At 49.2% G+C, this 21359-nt stretch overlaps 9 protein-coding genes across 9 annotated transcripts; 3 read left to right on the plus strand and 6 right to left on the minus strand.

The window, feature by feature from the left end:
• Positions 1 to 633: 633 nt before the first annotated feature.
• On the minus strand, positions 634 to 2895 carry N7537_006445 (uncharacterized protein; the record flags this gene model as incomplete). Its single annotated transcript, XM_056897502.1, has 2 exons — positions 634 to 2412; positions 2461 to 2895. The coding sequence occupies 2 exons, from the start codon at positions 2893 to 2895 to the stop codon at positions 634 to 636; spliced, it is 2214 nt and encodes a 737-aa protein (XP_056753287.1).
• A 431-nt stretch (positions 2896 to 3326) lies between these two features.
• On the plus strand, positions 3327 to 4831 carry cds1 (phosphatidate cytidylyltransferase; the record flags this gene model as incomplete). Its single annotated transcript, XM_056897503.1, has 4 exons — positions 3327 to 3479; positions 3539 to 3902; positions 3952 to 4742; positions 4793 to 4831. The coding sequence occupies 4 exons, from the start codon at positions 3327 to 3329 to the stop codon at positions 4829 to 4831; spliced, it is 1347 nt and encodes a 448-aa protein (XP_056753288.1).
• Positions 4832 to 6107: 1276 nt separating this feature from the next.
• N7537_006447 (putative cyclin) lies at positions 6108 to 7479 on the minus strand (the record flags this gene model as incomplete). The annotated part of the gene is made up of 5 exons (XM_056897504.1): positions 6108 to 6490; positions 6552 to 6879; positions 6937 to 7065; positions 7119 to 7200; positions 7253 to 7479. 5 exons carry the CDS (start codon positions 7477 to 7479, stop codon positions 6108 to 6110), a joined length of 1149 nt encoding a protein of 382 aa, XP_056753289.1.
• Positions 7480 to 7763: 284 nt separating this feature from the next.
• Positions 7764 to 8716, minus strand: N7537_006448 (uncharacterized protein; the record flags this gene model as incomplete). The annotated part of the gene is made up of 3 exons (XM_056897505.1): positions 7764 to 8491; positions 8541 to 8545; positions 8601 to 8716. The coding sequence occupies 3 exons, from the start codon at positions 8714 to 8716 to the stop codon at positions 7764 to 7766; spliced, it is 849 nt and encodes a 282-aa protein (XP_056753290.1).
• A 211-nt stretch (positions 8717 to 8927) lies between these two features.
• Positions 8928 to 10034, minus strand: N7537_006449 (putative fructosamine-3-kinase; the record flags this gene model as incomplete). The annotated part of the gene is made up of 2 exons (XM_056897506.1): positions 8928 to 9027; positions 9094 to 10034. 2 exons carry the CDS (start codon positions 10032 to 10034, stop codon positions 8928 to 8930), a joined length of 1041 nt encoding a protein of 346 aa, XP_056753291.1.
• Positions 10035 to 10370: 336 nt separating this feature from the next.
• On the minus strand, positions 10371 to 13477 carry N7537_006450 (armadillo repeat protein; the record flags this gene model as incomplete). The annotated part of the gene is made up of 3 exons (XM_056897507.1): positions 10371 to 11360; positions 11419 to 13115; positions 13177 to 13477. 3 exons carry the CDS (start codon positions 13475 to 13477, stop codon positions 10371 to 10373), a joined length of 2988 nt encoding a protein of 995 aa, XP_056753292.1.
• A 1421-nt stretch (positions 13478 to 14898) lies between these two features.
• Positions 14899 to 15990, plus strand: phoB (regulatory cyclin phoB; the record flags this gene model as incomplete). Its single annotated transcript, XM_056897508.1, has 1 exon — positions 14899 to 15990. The coding sequence occupies one exon, from the start codon at positions 14899 to 14901 to the stop codon at positions 15988 to 15990; it is 1092 nt and encodes a 363-aa protein (XP_056753293.1).
• Positions 15991 to 17320: 1330 nt separating this feature from the next.
• On the plus strand, positions 17321 to 18978 carry N7537_006452 (putative tRNA-specific adenosine-34 deaminase subunit Tad3; the record flags this gene model as incomplete). The annotated part of the gene is made up of 2 exons (XM_056897509.1): positions 17321 to 17391; positions 17454 to 18978. The coding sequence occupies 2 exons, from the start codon at positions 17321 to 17323 to the stop codon at positions 18976 to 18978; spliced, it is 1596 nt and encodes a 531-aa protein (XP_056753294.1).
• Positions 18979 to 19131: 153 nt separating this feature from the next.
• On the minus strand, positions 19132 to 20318 carry N7537_006453 (sodium:calcium antiporter; the record flags this gene model as incomplete). Its single annotated transcript, XM_056897510.1, has 2 exons — positions 19132 to 20046; positions 20103 to 20318. 2 exons carry the CDS (start codon positions 20316 to 20318, stop codon positions 19132 to 19134), a joined length of 1131 nt encoding a protein of 376 aa, XP_056753295.1.
• Between the last annotated feature and the right edge of the window lie 1041 nt (positions 20319 to 21359).

The following is a 21359-nucleotide window of genomic DNA, read 5'->3' on the forward strand; positions in this document are numbered from 1 at the left end:
TGGAATATCTTTTCATCAATTCTTGAGCCAGTGGCACGAGGTTGGAGACGAGGATCCTCTAGCTGTAAGCATATTTTAGTTCTCACCTAGCATTTAGAAGTGAGCTCGCGTGAAGTAATGAGTCTGCCTACAATGCTTGCGTGTTGTATGTCCCCATCGTCACCTACCCGAGTTGGTTGACCTCGTGGAACACGTCCTGGATAGTACGCCACTCGAAGAAAAACACCCCAACCCCCTGGAACTCGCCTGGCGAGTCGAGTGGTGCCCACAGTGTCTTTAGCCCTGTGCTAAACATGATTGCTCCCTCACTTTACCGTTGGGTTGCCTTTCCTGGTCCCTTGCATTCTCTTAACAGCTGAGAGATGAAAGCCCAGCGAAGCATTAGGAGATGGATTACCCCTGTAAATGTTGCCGCTGACGTCTGTTGGATATCTCACACTTCTCTTACTGGTCCTACGTGTACTCTGTAGCCTTTCCCTCGTGCCTCGAATGCTCTACAGGTATGAAAGTGAGATTGTTTTGGTATGTGATAAAGAAACATGCTAGTAACTCCAGAAAACACATTGCGCCATGTTAAATGCATACAAAAATCCTAGTCGTACAACCTTGAACATCTTCCCTGTCGTCACTCCATCACTCTCTCCTAGAACTTGGGAACGCCTCAGCCAATGACTCTGCTTCTTGGGGGTTAGTCCATTCCTCCAGTAGCTCGTGGGCCATATCAACGGTTTCATCATCGATGCCCGCCTCCAGCACGGTCCCATCACAAAACGCCAAGCGAGTTAACACAACGAGATGTTTCTGTTTGCTGCCAGGAACACACGCCAGCTTCTCCTGCATATTTATTAAGGGGCCGTGTTGCCGCATGACCCCAAAAACCAGTCGCATAAGGCCATTGACTAGCGCAACACGCAGTTCTGACTCTGGCGGAGCGGAGTAAAGTGCATCTAGCTCATCGTGCATCGACCGGAATAAACGAGCGAGTGCATTCGGGTGCAACGCGAGGATTGTGCTGGCATGCTTTTGGGACGAGGCCATAGGGTTGAATGCCAGCGACTCCAGTAGCAGCAGTACCTCGAGGCGCATCGCACAAATGTCATATGCGGTGTATGGCTCCACGCCTTCATCCGGTATCGCGGGCTCGCTCAGCATGTGTGTGAGGCGGTCCACTATCCACTTTTGCACGTCCAATTGGTCCTGGTCAGAAGTTCTGATCGGACCGAAGGAGTCTGCACGGATACTTGTTGACAGGAGGTTCATTAAAAGCACAATGTCACCCAGTGGATGTGACGGGTGTAGCATCACGAGAATGAAAGAGATCCGGATGTTTTGCCAGAATTTCTCCATTGCATTTTTTATGTGCAATACTCCGCAGGCGATCTGGTAAAGTAGACGCATGGCCCCAGTCGAGTCGACTAGGGGCTGCAGATCTGACTGTGGTGTCTGATGAGTAATTCGTTTATCTCGTGATGCCGGGGCGTACTTGAAGCGAGGAACTGCATTCACTTCCACGGTGTCTTGCAAGACTCCAACTAAAGGTGTGATTAGTTCGGAGAGTGGAACGTCATCCGACATCAAACTGTATTTTGTGATAGCTTCGAATCGGGGGATCGGCTCGTAGAACTTCTCGTTGATGGCGCGTTGCCATAGCGAGGCGATCGCTTGTGTATATTCTAATACGTAGCTGCTTGGGTCAACCCGAGCCATGACCTCCATAACGATGCTGGACATGGGCCGATGCGGTTCCGAGGGAAACGCAAGTTTGGCCATGGCTTCGAAATCGGTTTCTTGGTTAGGATGTGTACGGTGACTCAAAATTCGCATCATAAATCGCTGATTGCGACTCGCCTCTGCAGACTTGCGCTTCACCTCGTCGACTTCGGCTGGAGTATCAGTCGCATCAGTCATAATAAGCTCCACTCCGGCAGGACTGAGCTGTAGCGGTGCAGGGCCATCTTGGCTTGATTGCCTTTTGCGTTTCCCTGGAACCGTCGGCGTGGCTCGCTTGGAACGCGCCGCTGACTTGCTAGGTGATACCATGGCGATTTCATCATCATCAAATCCATCGCGGAAGGGAAGCACTCGGGACTTTCGAGGAGTTACGGGTGCTTCCACCTCGCGATTCTTGGATTTGTAATTTCGAAGCTGGTAGGCTTCATCCACGAGGTCTTGTTGAAGAAATACATTCTCCGTCGCCAATACCTTGCCTTCGGACATGGCCGCCTCAACCTCTTGCTTGTGTTTCGCCATTTCATCAGCCATGGATTTCCGTAGAGCCGCTAGTTGTCGGTCATAGTCTTGTGTCATCGTTGTCTGCTTCCTTCGAATGATCGAGATTTCCCCGGATTTCGTTTCCACTTGCATCCTCGCTTCGGCTAGCTCCTGTAACATTTGTTCTCTTTCTTGTTCCATCTATAAAGGTTGTTAGGGTTTATACAAAGAAGCTTTCAACTAACCTACCTGCACTAGGCGTGCATTGATCTCTGCAGCGGTGTTCCCTTGTCCATAGTACTCGTCCACATCCATGGCATCGCCCAGCTGCCCATTGACCGCAAAGCGAGGATCTGGGGCGAGTACATGTTGACCATGCGAAATAACCTGCGGTCTATCGATATTATCGTACACTTCGGCCTCCAATTCCCCCACCTCTAGTGTATTGTAGTCGTTCGTCAATCCAGTGTGTAGGCGAGGCGGTGGTCTTAGTGATCTAGCATTGTCGTTCAATGGCACTGCTTGGGCGTGTAGTACGGGGTTGGTGTTTATGGGGTTTGAGTGGTGGTATTGTGAGGCTGACGTCTGGGTTGCTTGGAACGCATTCTGTTCCAGCGCATACAACGTCCCCGGTGGCAGGGAGTCGAACTCGTCGGAGCCGTAGTCGTCGTCGTCGTCTTCCATGCCCCCGCCATGAATGGACTACCAGAGGGATTTGACGGTTTCTAAGTTCACGGTTGGCTTTTGATCATCCTCGAGTTCGAGCGGTTCCGAAGGTTGAAGAAGTGTGAGAGAGATAGAGATAGAGATGGAGATAGAGATAGAGATAGAGCACGGCAACCCTGCACTTCCAATTTCAATTTCTAGCCACGAATGTAATATTTGAAGGTCAAATAGTTAATGATTTGATTCAATTAATAAACCCGAATAATAGACCAAGTATAAAAATATAAGCAAAGAAGAAGAAAAAAAGTAAACACGGGGCTGAAGCTGAAGCTGACCGCTTTCGGCACTTCACATGAGCTCATCAACTTCTAATCCGATGATCCTCTCTCGCTCTCTGCACTCTCCACTTCTACTGCCCAGATTTTGTTTCTGGCCCCCTTTTCTACATCATGTCGAAATCTCGTCGTAATGTTAGGTTTCAACACCGGGCAAATGATGAGCGACGCCTCAGCGTATCCTCCGACGTCAGCGATGCACCCCCCGAGCCCACTAACCCCAGCAAAAATGGCAACGGGTCCAAGTCATCTCCTATAACTGAACAGGTCAGTTTTCAGCAGTGAATGGCCTCGGAATCAAAGTCTAACATGATCTTCACTTCTAGAATCCCCCCCAGTCCGAATATGAGAAGAAGAAGCAGACCTTCATTACCCGGACGATATGGACATTTGTGATGATCGCCGGTTTCTTCGTCGCTTTGTTCTCCGGTCACATTTATATTATTGCTTTAATCACTGGCATCCAAATCATCTCGTTCAAGGAAGTCATCGCGATCGCCAGTATCCCTAATAAAGAGAAGAACTTGCGATTCACTAAATCGTTGAATTGGTACTTCCTGGCGACCACTATGTATTTCCTGTACGGAGAGAGCGTGATCTACTATTTCAAGCACATTTTGCTTGTTGATAAGGTTCTGCTTCCGTTGGCGAACCACCACCGCTTCCTCAGCTTCACACTTTACGTCATGGGTAAGTGTTTCAGCCGTTCCCCTTTTACTCCGCTAATCCCCGTTGATAGGCTTCGTCTTCTTTGTCGGATCCCTGCAGAAGGGCCACTACCGATTCCAGTTCACCCAGTTTGCTTGGACCCATATGGCTTTGTATTTGATTGTTGTTCAAGCTCACTTTGTCATGAACAACATTTTCGAGGGCATGATCTGGTTCTTCCTTCCCGCTGCGCTGGTCATCACCAATGATATCTTCGCCTACGTTTGCGGTATTAGCTTTGGAAGGACACAACTGATTCAGCTCTCCCCGAAGAAGACTGTTGAGGGATTCCTCGGCGCATGGGCCTGCACCGTTGCCTTTGGTTATTTCATGACCAACTTGTTGATCCGTTACAAGTACTTCATCTGTCCTGTCAACGACCTGGGCTCGAATGCTCTGACCGGTCTGGAATGTGTTCCGAACCCGGTCTTCACGTCGCAGCCTTACTCTCTTGAAATCTTTGGCCTGGACAAGACCTTCTGGGTGGAACCCATTCAGTTCCACATCTTGGCCTTCGCGACTTTCGCTTCGCTGATCGCTCCGTTCGGTGGATTCTTTGCTTCTGGTCTTAAGCGCACTTTCAAGATCAAGGACTTTGGCGAGTCCATTCCTGGCCACGGTGGTATCACTGACCGCATGGACTGCCAGTTCATCATGGGTTTCTTCTCTTTCATGTACTACCACAGCTTCATTGCCGTTTACAAGGCCAGCGTGGGTGATATCATCGAGACCGCCATCAACGGTCTTACGGTTGACGAGCAGCTCGAGGTCGTCCGTGGCTTGGGCAAGTACCTGTACAATCAGGGCGCCGTCTCAGAATCGGTATGTTTGTTTGACTCAATTACTACGATTAAACCACTAACCTCTCCTAGATCCTGGAGTGTCTTGTCACCGAGCTCAAGCGTCGATGAACTTAAAATCGTCCGGCACTCAGATTGAAAACATCACCCAAATTTATGACACTCATCTTTCACTTTCACTTCCATCATTCGAGGACGACCTTTCAACCCCCGCGCTTCCCCTTGCAACTCTCCTCCGATTGCTTCTGCTGTGCCGACTACCCCCTATTCTTGCTTCTTGCTTTATTCGGGACTTGATTTGGGTTCACCGAATATGCATGCAAGTTTTAATGTGTGCATGCATGATATGTACATACATGCGCCCCGCTCGCCTTACCCGCCTTTCAACACGGCATCAACACCCAACAAAATGACCCGTGGCAAGGGCTCTAATGAACCGGTGTGAAGACCGGAAATCTTCCACGCCGGAGGCACGGGGACGAACTCTTTTTTCATCTTCTTCATTTACAGTTGTTTCCGTGTACTCTTGTTTAGTACCTTTTTTTTTTCCTATTCTCTTCTTGTCTTCTCTTTTTGATTGATGCCCTGCCCTGGACTGAACCTAAATTTGATGACTTGTGTGCTCGGTCTATCTTGACCTGGAGCTTTGCTATACTCCCGATGCGTGGAAAGGACACATCCCTCTATAGAAGTGGTACAAGAAGGGGAATGGTAAGGGACATGCCTGCGTGTTTTTTTTCTGGCAGTTTTGTCTCTAGCTTCACTGTTTTTGGACGTGTGAAGGGAACGGGCTGTAGATTTGTACATAGCTTTCAATTCAAAGTTTGAAGCTGATTTCTGATTTTGTTTCACTTCATATATTGCTACCCGACAATTGGTTCGTGGGTGAAGTAAATGACGTCCATGGTGTTGTTCTACAATGAGAAGCTGATTATCGATAGTTGATTGTTCTGTTCATTGTATCTATCGATATCTCGTCACTGGTCATAGTTGTCTGGGGTATCGGGAAATCGTGGGGAATATGAATCAAGGCAGGAATTTTCCAGAATGTGAGTCTCTTCTGTGCGAAACTCTGGAGCGAGAAACCGAGTGTTTCGCCCATCTTTCCAGAAAAATGCGGACAAAGTCCTCGTCGGAGCATAGCAAGGGTGCCGGCGTATCCCAACAAGAATCAGGACGAACAGCAGATAGCAAGTCACCGTGACCAGAGCATTGTTCAGTTGCAACCAAGATGGGATATAGTATGTGGCGGCCTTCCATTCTAGCTCATTACCAAACCCGCTATCGTGTCATCGGTCCACAGAAATAAAGAAAGGCCGTATCTCGGCTTCGCTTCACTGCATGAGGCACGCAAGGTGCCAGGAACACAATTAGCAAGAACCGTGCCTTAACCGTCGACTTCATATTCTTCCATTTCGACTTTGAAGTACGCCGCGACCTGTCGCCTCTCCTCATCTGCACATGCAGGATCGAGCATGAATCGCACGGCAGCGTCGCGGCCTCGCTCGCCTGTCCTCTGACGGTCCCCGTTCGCGGCAATTGGTGTTAAGGGATGAGCAGATCGCGGAGTACCTTGGTCGTTAGCGCCAGCGCCATTGGATGGTTTGCGTGGCTGGCCGATCCACGGCTGGTAGCGTGGGATGTTGTGTTCGCTGGCTTCTTGGTTGAGCGGGATGCGGACTGTTAGGAACCTGTCTGCTGGGAATTCCGAGCCGACGGCGGTTAGCGAGCGGTGGTGGGTGTAGAGTTCTAAGAGGTCGAAGAGGGTTTCTGGGTGGTTGTTAAGATGTGGCGTTCTCTAGGTGGATATGACTGCAATAACAAGACTTACCCATGATTTCTGCTCGGCTGGTGCTCCACTGCGCATAGTCTAGCCCGGACTCCACTTGTTCGATGCGCTGGTCCAAGAGTCGTCCTGCAAGCTCAAGGCAGCTAAAGGCCATCGTCGATGAGTTTTGTTTGATAGGTGCAAATGTGCGGTAAAGATCAGATGAGATGCGGTAGGCGAGGTTGGAGACTTCGGAGATTTGCAGTAGTCCATAATGCCGACCCAGCTTCATGAGGGTCTTATGGGGATGCCGGGTTCGAAAGTCAAACCCAGAGGCCTCTAACATGAGTCGTTCGAGGCCGATTATGCCACGCGCATGCGCTTCAAACATCTGGCAACAAACGTTAATTTTTTGTCTTGTCTTGCCTGGCATCATATCATGACTTACGGGATCATCAGCTGATAGGTGCTCTGAGGGCGCCAATTTCAAGTTGTACGCTGCGCAGACAATGTCTCGCGACTTTTTTAGCGTATCTTCGATTTTGCATGCTGTGAATAAAGCCGCAGCCGCAGCATCCTATATCCCGGGTTAGACTGATCTCCTTGAGAGGGATTTCTGAGAGAACTCACAGTCCAATTATACTCATTGTCTGGGTGCACCAATCGAAATCGGTGATAATATCCCACTGCTGTGTCAAAAGTGCGAATGGGACTGGATTTCAAGTTAGTCTTGATGCATTTTGCTTGGCTTGAAATCAACTTACAGGTTGAGGGCTCTCCGCACGCTGTCGATCCACGCCACGCCCTGAAGTCGCAACGAAGTCTCGCGAATAGGATTAACATTCATCGCCTCGATGCAGTTTTCAATTGTCTGTTCGAATATATATGGATTCGCCACCTGTATAAAAGACGGGTGGATAGCCGGGGGTGACAGGCCAGATTCCAGCGTTGAGCCCCCGCGGGGAGACTCATCCCTCATATTGCGTGCCATGGCGGTTTCTTGAATCTCCTAGTAATATGGCAATCCCGAGGAATGTCTTTGGAAGTTGCAAGGTGAAGACAGGCACCAAGTGACTGGATTGATATCTCGATCACGTGTCCGTCCAAGAGCTCTCAATCACGTGTAGGTCTATCGGAAATACATTGACCCGCATTCCGAAGTGTATACATCCGTCTCTACCATGATGCTTTATTTCTCGAATATGGATGTGCAATTACAAACATATTGATCATGGTGGAGATATATGTAGAGCAGAATTTTGTCTCACAGGTCCCTCAAGGCACCCCCCGACCAGCCCGTGTCGCCTTAGCTAACTCACTTTGAGCTGTGTTATCCGCATATCTCTTATAGATGGGAAGGTAATGCGCAAGATCACTGGTAGTCTCCTTGATACTGCGTCTGCTTTCAACAGCATCAAGCCAGGTCCTCCACCGGCTCCAGATCCCCTCATCCGAACCCCCTTTCCCCTCCTTCGGAACCCCTAATCCACCACTCTTAAACTCATCAAACACCCACAGTCGTACCGCCCACGGAGCCAGCACCAAATCCGGAAGACTAATATCCCCACCAAGGAAGAAAGGCCCCTCAGTGTGCATCTCTTTAGTCCAGGCTTTCAGGTGATTCAAAAACTCTTGCCGAGCCTGATCCAACCCCGCATCTGCGTTCTGCCCACTGCCATCTGCAGACTGGTACTGCAAGAATCGGTGGAAAGATGGGATTATTCGTGATGTCACATAGTCAATCCAGATGCGTGCCCGCGCACGCTCGTATGCATCCTCTGGCAGGAAGCGAGGTTTATGGTCTGGGTATGCATCTTCCAAATACTCTAGGATCACCGTGGATTCGTACAGTGGCCGTGGGCGTGGATCTACTAGAGTTGAGAGTGTAGGGACTAGTCCTCGAGGATTCAATGTGAGTAGTGAGTCTGGTTTGTTGTATGGGTTGACCTCGACATATTCGTATGGGATATTTTTCTCTTCGAGGGCGAGCCAGACTCGTTGCACTTGGTTTTATTAATATTGTTACTTATCGAAGAGTGACTGGAGACAAACCAAATCTACGAAACTCGTTAACAGTCGTTTGGTTGGAGTATAGAGGGGTCGTGGACATACGGACAGAACCACCCCGCATACAACTTCAATGGCTGTTCAGCGCGATGCTGGTCGACCAGCACCTTGGCCAGCCCACTGGCCTCGGGATAGAGGTTGGAGTCAGGATGAGCGGGCATTGTAGAATGCAATTTGGTCTTTCCAAGGGAAATTGAAAAGCGAAAGGAGGAAGAGATCCGGGTTGGACAGGTCGTGGATATTAATTAGTGTGACATCATGTCATAAGCATATTCGTGATTGAACAGTGTCTTCAGCTAGATATTTTTTGAAAATTGAAGTAAGACAAAAGAAATATAAATCCTTGCAAAAACTATCAAAAACCATCGGACTCTAGTCTTTTCCATACTTCCTGATCAACTTCTGCATAATCGACATAGCACCAGATCGATACCCTCCACCAAAAATAGCATGATGATTCAGATGATGATACCTTTTCGGTTATATCAGTAAAATTGTCCAATAACAAGAGAAGGAAAAGGTAAAAAGAAGAACTCACAATTCATACAATTCCACCCGATCAGCATACTCCGCCACAGGTTCAGTCTTGGGCACAATCCGATGGTACTGATCAAAGAATCGAGCTCCAAACCCACCAAACATATGCATGATCCCAAGATCAAACTCACTATGTCCATAGCAAGCCGATGGGTCATACACCACATCCCCAGGTGTCTCATCGCGACCCGAGCCAACAATCCGACCCCAATCAGCATTCCCACACCACAAATCCCCATGAACAACAACAGGCAAAATCCCCTCCCCCTGCCCACTGGAAGTATACCCTAAATGACCGTCCCCAAGCAGCCAAGGCACAACCTTATGCGCCGTCTTCTCCACTGCCTCACGCAGCCCAGCATCTGGTCCATTGCGCTCTTCAGATGTTGCCAGGATCGTAAGCAACCGCTCGTTCGCATAGAACTCAGCCCAGCTATCACAGAATCGGTTCGGCTGCTTGGTATCACCGCAGAAAGTCGGCACAGGGAATCCGAATCTGCGCCGGCCGGTGTTTGGATCTGGGGGTGCGGGCGTAGTATGCAGTTTTCCGAGACGGTGCACGAGCGTGGCTTCGTCGCTCGTGCTGCGGCCCGTCTTGCCGCCAAGCTCAAGAAACTCCGTTGCAAGGAAGTGCGTTTTGGCTTCTGTCCCTGGTTTGTCGAGTGGTCCCCGAGCTAGGGCTCGCGGACAGAATCCTGGTACGGAGCCTGCGATTGCGTTGAGGGACTCGGATTCGCCCTGGAACATTTCTTCTGCAGCTTTACCATTTGAGGAGGTTTTTACAAAGTAGCGCCGCTCTTCTTTACCATTTTCCCTGGGGATTTGGGCTTGGATGGTGCCTGTGCTTGTGAAGCCTGAGCCTAGGCCGGATGTGGAGAGGCTGGCTTTTGATTTAGATGGTAGCGAGAGGGCTTGAATGATGGGCTCCGGTACTGGAGGCATTGCTATTAGAGTTATGGCGTTAGGGAGAGTAGACTTGTTTGTGAACTGACGATTAACTAGAACGCGGAGATGTGTAGACCGGATTTCAAAGGGCTATGACGTTTTCCCCCACATTGAGAATGGAGCTCTTATCACCAGGCCTATACAGCCTTGGTACATAGATAGAATGCATACAGCTTCCAGGCACATATTCACAGTTTAATAGATCCTATATTCAGTTACGATATGAAATGAGCACGTCACAGTAACAGTAAAAGGAATTATCCACATTTTTCCTACAGTACTCCAATCCATCCAGAAGTCCACGGGTAACTCTAACCATAATAAAGATATCAACTATGCGGGAGACAGTTTGTTCAACAAATGCAGCGCAGTCTTTGTACGCTCCCTCGTGTCTAGCTCTGTGTCATCCTCGAGGCTAGCCAGCCGTTCCGCAAAACCAAGAGAACGAAGTCTCACTGCCCGCTCCCGGCAACCTTCATGATCACTCTGATCTTCTTCGTAGATGAGGTTGATCACTACCCAGACACAGTTCGACCGAATGTCTTTGTGGGAATGATTGAAATAATTGCCTAGAGACCGCAGCAAGTCACGGTGGAATGTGACGATGCGCCGGTGGCGTGGGTGTCCGGCCGCCAAGTGGATGATGAGAGCGGCAGCTGCGTTGATAATCTCATTGGGAACGTGGAGGGACTGACTGCTGGAATCCCGGCGGTGAGGAAGTTGGATTGTACGTGGTCGCAGTGCATCTGCAATGGTATCGAGGAAATCATTTTGACCAAGCTCTCTGAAGAGATATTCGATCATCTCAGGTGCATCCCGACCACAAATCATGTTGCGCAATAAGTCAAATGTCTGCTCCTGGACGGCAATATCATCCTGTCGAGACTGTGTGGTTTGAGCCAGGGTTCCGTGCAGAACGAGTTTGCGTCTACGTCTTGCATCAGGAAGAAACATGTCCAGACTCATTTTGGAGGGAGGCATGGTATCGGCCATCTTGAGGTCCTCGTCCCACTCCGCTGCATCATCCATGGGGTTCAGAATATCGACCTGTTCGCCAGCTGAGTTGGATCGACCCATGGCAAACCCGGGACTTTGATCTGTCTCCTCTTCCATTCCCCGGCGAGTCACTGCGCGGGCCGGATCCTGGGAGATGACCTCCATAATCCATTCGGGGCCCAAGGTCTCGATGATGTTCATTCTGACGTCGTTTGCAGTATCATAAACCATGTGCTTAAGAGCCCAGAGGGATTCGATCTGTAATTTGGTGTTGGATGAATGAGCGTGCTCGCAAAGGATGGGGATGATGTTGTGGGAAATGATTGCCTGAGAAGATTATGTTAGCTGTAAAGTTCATGAAAACGAAATATATGCATCGACAAACCTCTTTCATAGGACTGAAGTCCAAGGCCAAGTTACAGATCGCAGCCGTTGCTGCAATTTGCACCTCGAGGTCAGAATGGCGAAGAAGGGCAAACAGTGGCTTAGCCACGCCGGCATCAATAAGACTAGTTCTTAGCACACTCACGGATCTGGTCAGCATCCGAGCTGTACCACAAGCAGCCAGAATTGTCGGAATCGGATTTCCATCCTCCGCAGTATTTCTGGGCGTCGTAGCATCAGCCAGTGCATCACTGGGCCTTGGCTTGAGAGCGTCAATGATGTAAGGGACCACACCATGTTCACAAATCGCCTTGCGGTACTCATCCTTGAAAGGGACGAGTGCTGCTAAAGCCTTGAGGATGTTCTCTCGGTAACGCATCACATGGCAAAGGGTCGGGGAGTAACCGGAAGGCCCGAGGCGACACTCCTGTGAAAGTGACTCAGGGTCCCTGGCTGGGCCATCCTCTGCGTGCCACATCGGCCGAGATGTCTCCGTGATTGGGTTGTAAGTCTCCTTGAGAAGTTGTGAAAGTCGCTTAAGCGCATTAGCTTCTACTGCGTGTTTCTGCAGTTCCTGATCGTCCATGACCAAGTTGGCTAATACGGCAGGCGCCTCTTCTTTTAAGCGTAGGGTTGACGAGAGCAGCCCATCATGAATGGCGCCTTCTTCATCCGGTAGTCGGACGTTCTTGTCAAGCATACGAATCAAGATGGGAATTAATAAATAACTGAACATTGGGACGCGATGCTTCTTCGCCAATCCTAACCGGAAGAGGGTTGTGACAAGACGGGCGGACATCAACCGTGCCATGCCATTCTCTGAGCGGAGAATGCAGAGCAGCCATGGGATAATCGAATTCTCGTCGTCTTCTGGGACAGGAGTGTCAGCCAGTGAAAAAGGCGTGGGGTAAGAATGGCTGTGTCGGCGCTGGGAGCCTCCGTGCCCCAGAGGTGGGAAATTGGCAGAATTGGATGATGATTTTGTGTGTGCTAGAGGAACCGAAGGTAAAAGCTGCTCTATGGGGTTGGAGCCAAGATGACGGGGTACTGCGGAGCCTGACAGATATGTGGATCCCCACGGACCTTTCTTGATGTCTGACGGGGCAAACCCAGCGACTTGTTTTGGAAACACCGTCACAATGCCAGGTGATGACAGGAAGTGCTCCGCCCTCCATTTTGACTGTTCAATAATGACAGCAACCGCACGTAGAATCGGTGCTAGCTGGGCGGATTCGGGGGCCGGAAGTGGCAGATCCTCCAATGCGCCAGGTTCTTGAAGGCGATCCTCCGCGCCAGGCAAGACAAATCCCTTGGCCACAACAAATGAGGCAATCTTAAGCGCCAAAGCATCCAACACCCCGGATTCTGCTAGGGCCGTCTTGTGGGTTTCCTCCGTGCATAACTTGCCGATCAGGGCGGCTGCTAGCTCAATCGTGGCCTGGCTGTGTAGGTTCTTGTACTCCTGCGAGATTATACGTCTGAGAGAGCTGATATTTGCAGAAGCAAAAACAAGATCCGCAAGCTGCGTGTCCCGAGGCCATTGTTCCTGACTTTGCAGCGGTATCCGGTCTGCAATTGTGTTCAGAAGCCGTAGAATGGGAAGACAGAATGAATCTGGGCAGTCCGGAGACGAAAATATTGAAAGTAAGGTCTGGGGGATATTGCTGGCGAATAGTGGAGTGAGAAACGTTGGGCCACCTGCTCAGTATAGTCAATGTCTGTCTTGGTATATTTGGACATGGATCTGATCTTCACATACCTTGTGCCAAGCTCCCAACAATTAAAATGGCTTGAAGACATGCTTCATAATCTTCTGGGGCTTTTGGCGTGAACCGGCCTTGGTGTGATATCAATTCATTAAACTCGGCCGTTCCCGGCCACCTCGAGGTCAGCACCTGTGACAAAGCTGGTATGATTCCCTCGACAATGTAGGTTTCCTTGCGCTGGTCATGGCCAATCAGTTCATTCTTCAGAGTGCGCAAAGCTGTAATCTGAGAGGAGGCCGATTCGGCGCTCTGTAGCTGCAGCAGAATCGGCGGTACGGCCGCTCGCGTCATCATCTGGCGATCACCCCCTCCCAGCGGGAGGTTCTTGGTGTTTCGCTTTGTTAAATTAAGAAATTGGTAGGGAGACTATAATGATACTGAGGAAATTATCTCCGTCAATGTGAAGATTGTGTAGACCTGGATATACAACATAGATATGATGCCTGACCGGAACTGTAGAGCCGGGCCCAGAGGTACTCCGCACTTCAGTTCTGCTGAAATATACCGCCTCTAAAAAGTGGCCCCGGATTAATGAAAGACCGGCACTCGGCCTTAATTGGTCTGAGCCGTGGCTACAAAAATATTTGTATGCACTTTGCTACTGAACCTAAACACGCCAACTGCTCCTATAATAAGATCTGCATAGAAAAAATATTGTCAAGTGCGAGGGGGCATCTGAAGTCTAACGCCATACATTGGAATGGTTTCCAAGATCTCTTTTTTGCCTTTGCGTGAAAAGAGGGGCATATTCGAGTCTACAATGGTATCACCCAGGTAGGAGTGTATAGATCTCAATCAATGGTTGCCTGTGGAGTACTTTATACTCCCCGTACTGAGATCTATATTAACTAGTCTCCAGGGCTATATTGTAAGGCCTTGATCGTTGGTATCAGTTCTCTTCTATATACAGCACTACAACAAACCCGGTATACTGCTGATCTGGGGTCTGGGGTCGGATATTGCCAGGGCAACTACGTACATCGAATCATTAGGTGCCATCTACGATATATTGCATCTAGAACTCCAACACTCCAATCTAAGTGCAATTGTATACTTGAATTCTCTTGGCACTTTAACCTAATACAGCTAGGGTACGGTAGTTTACCCCCGCTTCCCGGCGCAGATTCACGTTAGATGTAACATATATGTTGTATAGAGTGCCATACAGTATACAGCATCGAGGGTTGTTTGAACAGATGAAAGATATATATTCTTAAACTAATGATTAATATCATTATCAAAACCTAAGATATACATATCTTTGGTCACAATATAATATGCATTAAGATATAGTTAACTAGTTAGTTATTAATATGTATTAATAAAGCCAAGAAATAGCAAAAATACAGATACTGTCACAGTACAGTACCCGGAGGCATCCAGCCACTGACAGCATCGATGTAATTACCTCACTGACGAACTTTGAAAGAACAAGATTTTCAACCGGCTTTTGCCCCCTTCCTGTTCTCTTGTCCAAGGTCATTCGGAGTATTATTCCCTTGACCACTCCTCTTTCCTCTTTCATTATTTGTTATAATCTTGCAATCCCCTTTTGCTTTTCCTCTCCTCTAAGCCTCTAAGCCTCTGAGGATGAGGCCGGCCGTGCACCCACGCCATCCACAGCGCGCCCTGACTGTGCGCCCACGTGGTCTCACCTTGCACTGTGAATGCTCAGATTCCCAGCATTCCTTAATAACCTAGTCACGCCCTAAACCATGTTGGCGTCTTCGCCTTCGCCTTCAACGGCTGCACTACGCTCCCCGCTTCCTTCAACTTCGGGGTCACATTCCCATTCACACTATGAGCCGACTGGCGCTCCACAATTCAATAGTCCTCGATCCTCGCGTTTGGCTATTGACGAACTCCGGTCAGCCTTGAATCGGCATACTGTCGATCCTTCCTCTCCTGAAACTTCAGATCAACGCAGGCGCGCATCTTCCTCCACCGACACCCTGAAGACCCTAGTCAATAATTCGGTCTTGGCTTCGACCCCCCAATCAGCCACTTTTTCAGCTGTGACTGCAACCACACCAGCGACTGCCACGTCCACAAATCCTCCGACTTCCTCCCCCGCCCCCTCGATGCCCGCCCCTACCCCCGGTTCCAACAAGCGCAACAGCCAACGGGACCATCATTCGTCGGATGCGACGCCGGCGGAATACGATGGCGAAGATTTGGAGAGGTCACAGTCCAAGCGCCTGCGACCTTCCAAACCGGATGTCAAGATGTTGCCCACGCAATATGAACTGGCCGACCCCCGTGACATGGTCGTGCTGATTTCCAGCATGCTCATGGAGCTGATCCGATTCAACGACAAGATCCCACTACACCAGGGTCGTTTGACTCGCTTCCACTCGCGTTCTCCGCCTCGGATCTCCGTGCAAGATTACCTCCAGCGATTGACGACCCACGCTACTCTCTCACCCCCTATTCTCCTCAGCATGGTCTACTACATCGATCGACTCTGCGCACTGTACCCCGCTTTCACCGTTTCCAGTCTGACCATCCATCGGTTCCTGATCACCAGCGCCACAGTTGCCAGCAAGGGACTCAGCGACAGCTTCTGGACCAACAAAACGTACGCTCGAGTTGGTGGAATCGGCATGACGGAATTAGCCATGCTCGAACTCGATTTCTTGTTCCGAGTCGAATGGCGCATTGTTCCACAACCAGAAGTGCTAGTAGACTATTATCAGAGCCTCGTCGATCGATGCGACGGGTTTGAAATTGAAGGCGTCTGCCAGAATGGCAGCGCGAAAGCCGGGGTAACGGGTATTGCTCCAGCAGCCGGTCCTGTTCCGACATAAAAGCTGGACCACGCCAAATATTACGCCGCCCATGTGAAATCTGCACAAATTACGCAAATTACGTTCTGCCCTGGACCACTCGGGCCGGTCTCGAGTCAAGCCATGGATGAGTGGATTCTTCTGTCTGTCACCCGCCGAGTCACTGGCGGTGTGATTTAATACATACCACCTGCATTAGGGGGGGGGGGGGGGGGATGGTGTCGGATCTCGATGCACCATTGCTTTTGATCTAATATCGAGGAGCACCGGCATCAGAAAGGGCGCTTTTAGAACAGGGATCTATCTCAGCATATACCAAAAGGTCAATGGGCAATGGGCAATACCTTGTTCTTTCTTTTCAGCGATTTTCTTTTTTTTTTTTTTTTCTTCACAGGGCATTCGGCGTTTCATGTCTCATAGGATGATGGGTGATATCTATGATCAAATCGCCTATGGTCTGAACTGGGGGGTTTTTTTATAGAACCATACAAATCTCAAATATCCACTCATAATCCGAGCATTCGAAATTGTAGATCTTCGTGCCATGTATGCAGGTACAAAAATAATCGGCCGCTTATGCAGCCTTGTCGTGTCTTTTTGGTACTAGTTTTGGTAGTCTTTTTCACGTCTTTTTGAACATTCTGTTTCTTTTCCTTTCTTTTCTTTTTTCTGCTATTTCCCCCTATTATTGATGTTAAAATATAGGTAGTGAAAAAGGTCGAATTTTCCATATAACATGTGACGGTATGTATTGGTTCTTGCTTTCTATACATACGCTTTACGGCTGCACGAGGCACAGATGGAGCAATTACAATTGCTATATATTCCCATACCATTCCATGGCCTGGCTTCTTTTATATGACATTCGAATTTGAACATAGCTGTTCATTGATACTAAGTAAACTCGAAGAATCCCCAACTGTACAGACTAAAAAAGACCCAAAAGACCTAAAATGGCCTAGCGGTGGGACGAAGTTTGCATTGTTTGCTTCTTAACTTTGTATAGCTTTCTTCTTTTTCTTCGAGTCCTCATGTGAATACTTCCTCTTTCGCTGAATTATTAAAGTCGACGTCGGCGATTGAGGCTCAAGCGTGCAATTCTAAGGCACTATCATTTACAACCATTTAGGCTATGACATTGGTTGTGCATCCTGAAACCTATCTTGACACATTCTATTTCACCCCGCGCCTGACTTGGTGCTATTCGAGATAGCTAGAATGGACGTCGAAAAGACAATTAGAGGACTCAAGCCCCTTGGTGGGCAAGTGGTCCCTATTCGAACAGTCCAAGAGACGAGGCCCCAAGAAGAATTCGGTATGACCTACAATACCGCCCTTTACTTGCGACATCATGATTAACCAAGAAATAGGCGATGCCTTTGTCGCAGAAGTCAATGTGAAGTCTGCATCCAAGGTGATAAAGTAAACTACAGACTCGCATACTTTACCCGTTCGAGCACTAAATTAATTGATTCCTTAATTAGGGCTATCGACGCGGCTTTCCCCAGAGACCCTTCCCTTCCGCTATCCCACCTCCGTCGCTTCGCCAAAAGAGAATTACTCCCACCGCCGCTGAGGGCAGCGATTGAAAGCCAGAGCGTTCCTCTAGCGACCCCGGCACAAACCATCTTCGTCCTCATATCACCACCATTGCCCGATCTCACCACACTCAAGGCTCTGCTCGCTCCGTTTGCGCCAGACACAGCGCTGGCCGCTACAAACGATCCTCCGAATACAAATGACACATCAGAGGAAGCTTCACACTCCGATCCACCTTCCCCTGCTATTCAACTTCACCCCATCAAAATCCCACTTGCACCCCCCTTCAACACAACTCAAGCCGAAAAATGGACCAAGACCCTCTGGCCAGTCATATTCAACCCAGCAGCACCCCGCTCAACTGTCGCACCGCCCCCTCAGACCCTAAAACGCGCACAGGAGTCCATTGAACCACGAGCAGGGTACTACTTATCCCTAGCGCGCAAAGTAGCAGAGGAAGCAGAACAATCTGGGCTAGGCCGTGGCGTAGGCGCAGTGATAGTCGATCCTGCCATCGAAGAAGAGATAACCGAGGCAGGTTATGCGGCCGGGTACGACACTACATCGGAATGGGATGAAGCAGTCCTCGCGGTTGCCGGTGATGCGCGGTACTCTCGATCCGAGGCGGGCGCACCATCCCAAGCCCAGCTGCACACCGGGGTAGCGCCGAACCCAGCGAGCAAGACATACGACGCAGATATCGAGGGCGGGCCTGAACTGCACGCGTTAATGCGTGCGGTCGAGCTGATTGCTCGTTGGCGCCGAGAACACGATCGTTCTGACGGCGTGTCTGCATCAACAGCTACTGCAGATTCATCGAAGCCAGAACTAAAACAGCCAGAGCTGAGCGCCTTCGAAACATATTTCTTATACCGCCACCGTCCTGGTGCATCCCCAAACTCCTCAAACCCACCTCAATCGCCGTCCTCTCCATTGAAGAGGAAGCACGAAGTCCCTAACCCCGAATCCGACTTGACCATCCACCCTTCTACAGACCCTTCGCAAGCCCAGCTCCCCCACCCACCTCTCCCCGCTCCTCCCCCATCTACCGCGGTACTTGCGGATTCTTCTACCCCGGCGACAACGCCCGCAGCTCCGCGCATTCGCACCCGCTCTCAGGGTGGTTACCTCTGTACAGACTTGGACGTCTACCTTTCCCATGAGCCGTGTCTGTGCTGCTCTATGGGCATGCTTCTCTCCCGGTTCCGTTCTGTCATCTTCCCTCGAAGTGGGAGGTTAGAGAGTGGCGGTCTGTCTTCTGAGCCGGCCGTTGGTCCTGTGGCCGATGAGCGTGATCAAGTTACAGAGGCTGATATTTCTGCGGTTGATGGAAAGGGCGAGAGGGGGTACTATGGGCTACATTGGAGGAAGGAGTTGAACTGGAGGGCTCTTGGATTTGAGTTTGTGGAGGATGGGAATGTGGAAGTGGAAGTGAAGAGCGAGGCTGGACTGCCTGTCTTCCATGCTTGATTGCATGTATTCATTACTGTGTAACTCGGTTCACTGTACGTCATATCGGGTATAACCTACATTCTATATACATCCAACTATGTCCGGGATGCCATTTGGGTATTCGTGCTGGATTGGGCTTGCGATGGTTGCGTCAAGCACAAATTCCCAGACTCAACGTCTGTAAATGGTGAACTCCATGACCAGGAAAGCTACGTAGGCGACGAAAAGTACCAGGCCAGCCATTCGGTGGGGTCCCAGAAAGACGACCACAACAAGTGCCAGCGAGGACACCCAAACTGTCACCAGATCAAACAAAACAAAGGTATCTGACCCATCAAGGGGGTTTCCCGCTACCGCAACAACACCGACACATAGCGTTAGTAGGAAGATGTTACTCCCTGCTGTGGTTGCAACAATTATGCCTCCTTGTCCACGAAACCCGCTGAGCATCGCAATCAACTTCTCTGGTAGGGTTGTGACAAAAGCGATCACGGTCAACCCAAAGACAGTGCCTGACAGATTGAGAGAGTCGGCGATAGTGCCTGCACTGTGGGCAAGAATATATCCCGACAAGGAGAGTGCTAACAATCCGAGAATAAGCTGGAGAACATGATGATAAAGCGGTCGGGGAGGTCGTTTCTTTTTCTTGTCCACATTCGTATCTCCTAATAGAGGGGAAGACTCCGAGGCTGACTGCCCGGCACTTTGCCCTAATGTTGGCTCATCACAAACATCGATTGATTCATCGTCACTGTCACTTTCACTGTCCGACAGATGATGCGGTTCGCTGATACCTCTGTAGATGGCAAAGCCAATAGAGATGATATAAAGTGCGAAGAGAGCGATGAGAAGCCCACCGGTAACTCTATTCAGCTGTTGGAAATATGCTAAGATGATAAAAATAGTCGTGATGAAGAATTGGACTGCAGAGTATATCTTCGCACTACTGCCAAAGGGACTGCTGCCTTGATGACACAAAAGCCCCAGCGAAAAGGCACCGAGGATGTTGGAAATTGAAGATCCCATGACGTTGCCCAAGGCTAAAGGGGTGTGACCTTGTAGGATTGCAGCGACAACCACAGCGAGCTAAGGAGATCTTTTCAGCATAGACCGGTTAGATAGAGAAGCTCGAACCTATGTACCTCTTCGTATTCAGCCCCAGCAGTCAATAGGGAAATAAGAGTTGGAGAGATGCCTAGTCGCTGTCCTAAAATCACAGTGTGATCGATGAATTTGTCTGCACCATAGTCAAGGACAAAGACCCCGGCAACCAAGGCTGCTGAGTTAAAGAAGAGACTGTCCCAATCCATGGTATAGGTGTTGGAATGTTTAGGTAGATGTAGTTTTAAACGGTTCAAGTCTTGTCCCGAGTCATGCGCAATAGAATTACATGTCAATGCACGCCACTATAGGTGGATATATGTATATATTACATAATGTGTGTAAGAAACAGTACGGCTCAAGGCATCAATACATTTGAAGGTATACGTACATTTATTATATCCAAGCTACACCAATAACGGGGAAATATCTAAACGAAAAACCATCTAAAAGACATTTGAAAAGAGATTCAAGAAATCTTTCAAAGACACTGCCGAAAAAGACGTCACAAAGGCTGCATAACTAAATGTTCTTTATGTACTACATGTAGAGAGTATGAGTATAGTTAGGTGGTGATACTACTACAACACTCTTGAGATGACTTGAAACTTCCTTTGAAATTTTTTTTTTGGTAAAAACAGGCTTTTTGACATACCACACTAGGTATGCTGCGTTCTCACGCAACTCAAGACATCCGACCTGTAGCCTCCACTCCAAACCTCCAATCTCCACCGAGGTCTGCACCATTAACCTCTCTTCTCTTCCCAACACATGCAAGAAACGCCCCCGATGGCCCAGACTGAACAACCCCAGCCTTCTTCAACACCCTTCTATGCAGACAAAGCAATCAAGATCAAGACAAGGAAATTCGTGACTTCGTCACAGGATCTCCTGTATCGACGCCAGATGTCGAATGACATGGCAAAGTACATAAAGAATTTGGTAGGAACAGCTCATGGAGGTCCATTCATTTCGACCTCGTCATGTGTCATAGAGCCGACATGGCTTCGAAGAATGTGTCCATGAGAAAACGGAGAGGGGTATAAACCGAGGTCGATATCCCATGAGATACAGTCCAAAGCTAGATGGGAAAAAAAACAATTGGCTCAAAAGACAATGGGTTGTGGAGTAGCAAATGATTCGGGTTCATCACACTGGGGGAAAAAAGAGCAAAAAAAAGGTCAAAACGGAGTTTGGATAAATGCTTTTGTGAAGCAAAAGTGAGATATGATCAAGAAGCCTTTGGGGAGAGAGGTAGATGTCAAGGGGCCGCCGTACCCTAGATTACGTTCCTCTCC

Source organism: Penicillium hordei (genome assembly GCF_028827395.1).
Source record: "Penicillium hordei strain IBT 12815 chromosome Unknown utg000003l_segment0_segment0, whole genome shotgun sequence".
In the NCBI taxonomy this organism is placed as follows: Eukaryota; Fungi; Ascomycota; class Eurotiomycetes; order Eurotiales; family Aspergillaceae; genus Penicillium; species Penicillium hordei.